Source organism: Camellia sinensis, chromosome 8, assembly GCF_055761805.1.
Source record: "Camellia sinensis isolate YWXY chromosome 8, ASM5576180v1, whole genome shotgun sequence".
NCBI lineage: Eukaryota > Viridiplantae > Streptophyta > Magnoliopsida > Ericales > Theaceae > Camellia > Camellia sinensis.
The window spans coordinates 148266811-148270371 of NC_138968.1; the positions used below are offsets into that span (position 1 = coordinate 148266811).

The 3561-nt window shown below is 45.9% G+C and overlaps 1 protein-coding gene across 1 annotated transcript; it reads left to right on the forward strand.

Moving 5' to 3' along the window:
* Nucleotides 1–214: 214 nt before the first annotated feature.
* Nucleotides 215–2793, forward strand: LOC114291157 (uncharacterized). Its single transcript, XM_082881871.1, has 3 exons — nt 215–435; nt 521–1235; nt 2650–2793. The coding sequence occupies exons 1-2, from the start codon at nt 277–279 to the stop codon at nt 1004–1006; spliced, it is 645 nt and encodes a 214-aa protein (XP_082737997.1). The 5' UTR covers nt 215–276; the 3' UTR covers nt 1007–1235; nt 2650–2793.
* The last annotated feature ends 768 nt before the right edge of the window (nt 2794–3561 follow it).

Below are 3561 nucleotides of genomic sequence, written 5' to 3' on the forward strand. Positions count from 1 at the left end.
CACCTCTTTTTTTTTTTATATAACAAATACAAATATATAAATATATGAATTAATTAAATAACACATTAAATTAATTAAATATCACATTAAATTTTCATGTGACCACACAATTAATAAAGTCAAAAATAAAATAAGATAACAATAATCATAATAATAAATAATAACTTAAGAAAATTAAGGTCGCTACACACCGCGTTATTGGATCAACTGATCGACAAACCGCCACGAATCTCAGCTTTTCTTGATCTTGCTGAGCCGTTTACATTTTAGCCAAAGATGAAAGAAGCTCTAGTCCCCACTGGTGCTTCGACAATCAAGGACCCTACCGTGGCACTAAGTGTGGCTTCGGCGATCTCCTTCCCTTTAGATAAGGTAGCTTGCCAAGCCGAACCAGATGTGGTGTCGATTGCCCTAGCCGCTCAATCAACTATTTTAGTGAGTAGTATTTGTATTTCTACTTCTTACATTTGCATACTATATGCATACTACATAACTGTTTGTATTTTTTTGTTTTTGCTAGGCGGAGAAACAGATCGCTGAAATCTGCCGCAGTCATTGCGATGCTGTTGAGTTAATCAGCTCACTTAAGGTAGAGGTCGCAACTGAGCAGAACAAGGCTAAGTCTGCAATTGCTGACTTGGCGATTATAACGACAAAAGCCGAGGCCAAGGAGAAAAAGGCCGAAGAAGAATGCGCGAAGGCCGTTGTCGAGGAGGAAAAGGCAAATCATGTTGACTTGCTTTGGAGGGCCGCTGAAGAAACAACCAATGTTGCCGAGGAGGAAAAGGCGAAGCACGTTGACTTGCTTCAGAGGTCCGCTGAAGAAAGAGCCAAGGTTATCAACACCGCTCTAGCAAAGGCCAAAGAAGAAATAAAAAAACTCAAAGCCAATCTCCAGGAGGTGAAGCATGCGAAAGAACAAGTGGATTTGGAGGCGTCTAAAGCATTTGAGGCATTTGAGGCCAGAGAGACATCAACTTGGAGAAATATGCCGATAAGGCCTTAAAATTTGAAAATCGAAACATGAAACATGGTTGACTCAAACCTGTGGCGGCCACAAAGATGACGCTGGACATGCCGATTTTGTACGAGCAAAAGGAGGTAGAGCCGCTGGAATAAGATCTTGAAGACTTCTAAGGCCGAGTAGTGCAAGGAACATAAATAAGATATGTTATTTTTATTTTTATTTTTGTTTGCTTGTCTTTGTATTTGTTTTGGTTTTAGCAAATGTGTAGGTGCCGTTTGGTAACATTTACGTTTTCAATTTTCTGTTTATATTTACGAAAATTTTAAAAACTCAAATAAAAACTTGTTTGGTAAAATTTCTGATTTATAAATCAGTGGTCTCAGTTTATAAATTTGGCCAAAAAATGAAAACACAAAAAATGTGTTTCCATTTTGAGTTTTCAGTTTTTTTTTTTTTACCAACCAACACTAGCCACCACCTGCCACCATTTTCCACCACCGTCTTCCACCACCACCACCACCACCACCACCCACCTGCCACCACCACTCACTACCCACCTGCCACCACCACACACCACCCACCTGCCACCCACTCGCCACCACCCACCAGCCACCTACTCGTCACCACCATCCACCATCCGCCACTACCATCCATCGCCCGCCGCCACCACCACCGGCCGCCTACTTGCCACCACCAGCCACCTGCCACCACCATCCACCACCTGTCACCACCAGCCACCCACCGCCACCAGCCACCTGCCACCCACCCGCCACCACCACCACCCGCCACCCACCTACCACCACCACCACCACCACCCACTCACTACCACCTACCACCCACCACCGTCACATACCCACCCACCACCACCACCACCTACTCGATACCACCCACCTGCCACCACCACCCACCACCCACTCGCTACCACCCACCACCCGTCACCGCCACCCACCCACCCACCATCACCATCCACCCTACCATCACCACCTACCTGCCACCACCCACTACCACCACCACCACCCACTTACTACCACCTACAACCCGCCACCGTCACCCACCCACCCACCCGCCACCACCACCACCTGCCACCTACCTGATACCACCCATCATCCACCACCACTACCACCACCCACTCGCTACCACCCACCACCCGCCACCGTCACCCACCATCACCATCCACCTGCCATCACCACCTACCCGCCACTACCCGCCATCCGCTACCCACATGCCACTACCACCCACCTGCCACCACCACCCGCCACCACCACCACCACCCACTCGCTACCACCCACCACCCGCCACCGTCACCCGCTACCACCACCACCACCACCCGCCACCCACCCACCCGCCACCCGTCACCCACCTGCCACCACCACCCGCTACCACCACCACCGTCACCCGCTTGTTACCATCCACTACCGGCCACCGTCACCCACCCACCCACCCACCACCACCACCAGCTACCCACCAACCATCGTCACCGCTTTTCACCACTGTCTTCCGCCGTCACTTGCCACCACTTGCCATTTCTCACTCTTTTGTATATTTTTAAACATTTTGTCAATTACCAAACGCGTTTGTAGTTTATGTTTTTCTACAAATAAACAAAAAATAAACAAAAACCACTTTATAAAATTTTTATAAATATAAACTGAAAACATAAACGTTACCAAACACACCCGTAGTAATAGGTCCGTTTTCATGTATAAGGTGAAATATTTGTACCTTATTCAGTTTATCAATGAAAATGCTCCTACTGAATCCTTTCGTCTACTTGTTCAATTTATCAATGAAAATGCTCCTATTGAATCTTTTCGCCTATGCAAAAATTGAAGATGTTGTGTGACTAGAACTTAATGCAATTAAAAATAGATAATGTAGAAATTGGCTTTGCATGCCGAATAGATTCATATATCAGGCGAATACCGACGAATAATTGATCAAGATGAGACCACAAGTCAAGTGGGGCACAATGTGGAAATTCAATTTTACATGCTGAATAGATTCATATATCTGCCCCTGCCCAAGTTGAGATGTAGACGAATGACACCGACTAAATGATCCAGATGAGACCACTTCATAATTCAAGTGGGGCGCACTGTAGAAATTCGGCTTTACATGCCGAATAGATTCATAGATCTACTCCTGCCCTAGTTGAGATGTAAACAAATAATGCCGACTAAATGATCAAGATGAGACCACTTCAAAGTTCAAGTGGGGCACAATGTGAAAATTTAGCTTTACATGCGGATAGATTTATATATCTGCCCCTACTCCAGTTGAGATATAGACCAATGATGCCGACTAAATGATCAAGATGAGACCACTTCACAATTCAAGTGGGGCACAATGTGGAAATTCCGCTTTACATGCTGTTTTACATGCTGAATAGATTCATATATCTGCCCCAACCCCACTTGAGATGTAGACAAATGACACCGACTAAATGATCAAGATGAGACCACTTCACAGTTCAAGTGGGGCACAATGTGGAAATTCGACTTTCCATGCCGAATAGATTCATATATCTGCCTCTGCCCCAGTTGAGATGTAGACGAATGACGCCGACTAACGACAGTGGCAGCGACGGATAGAGT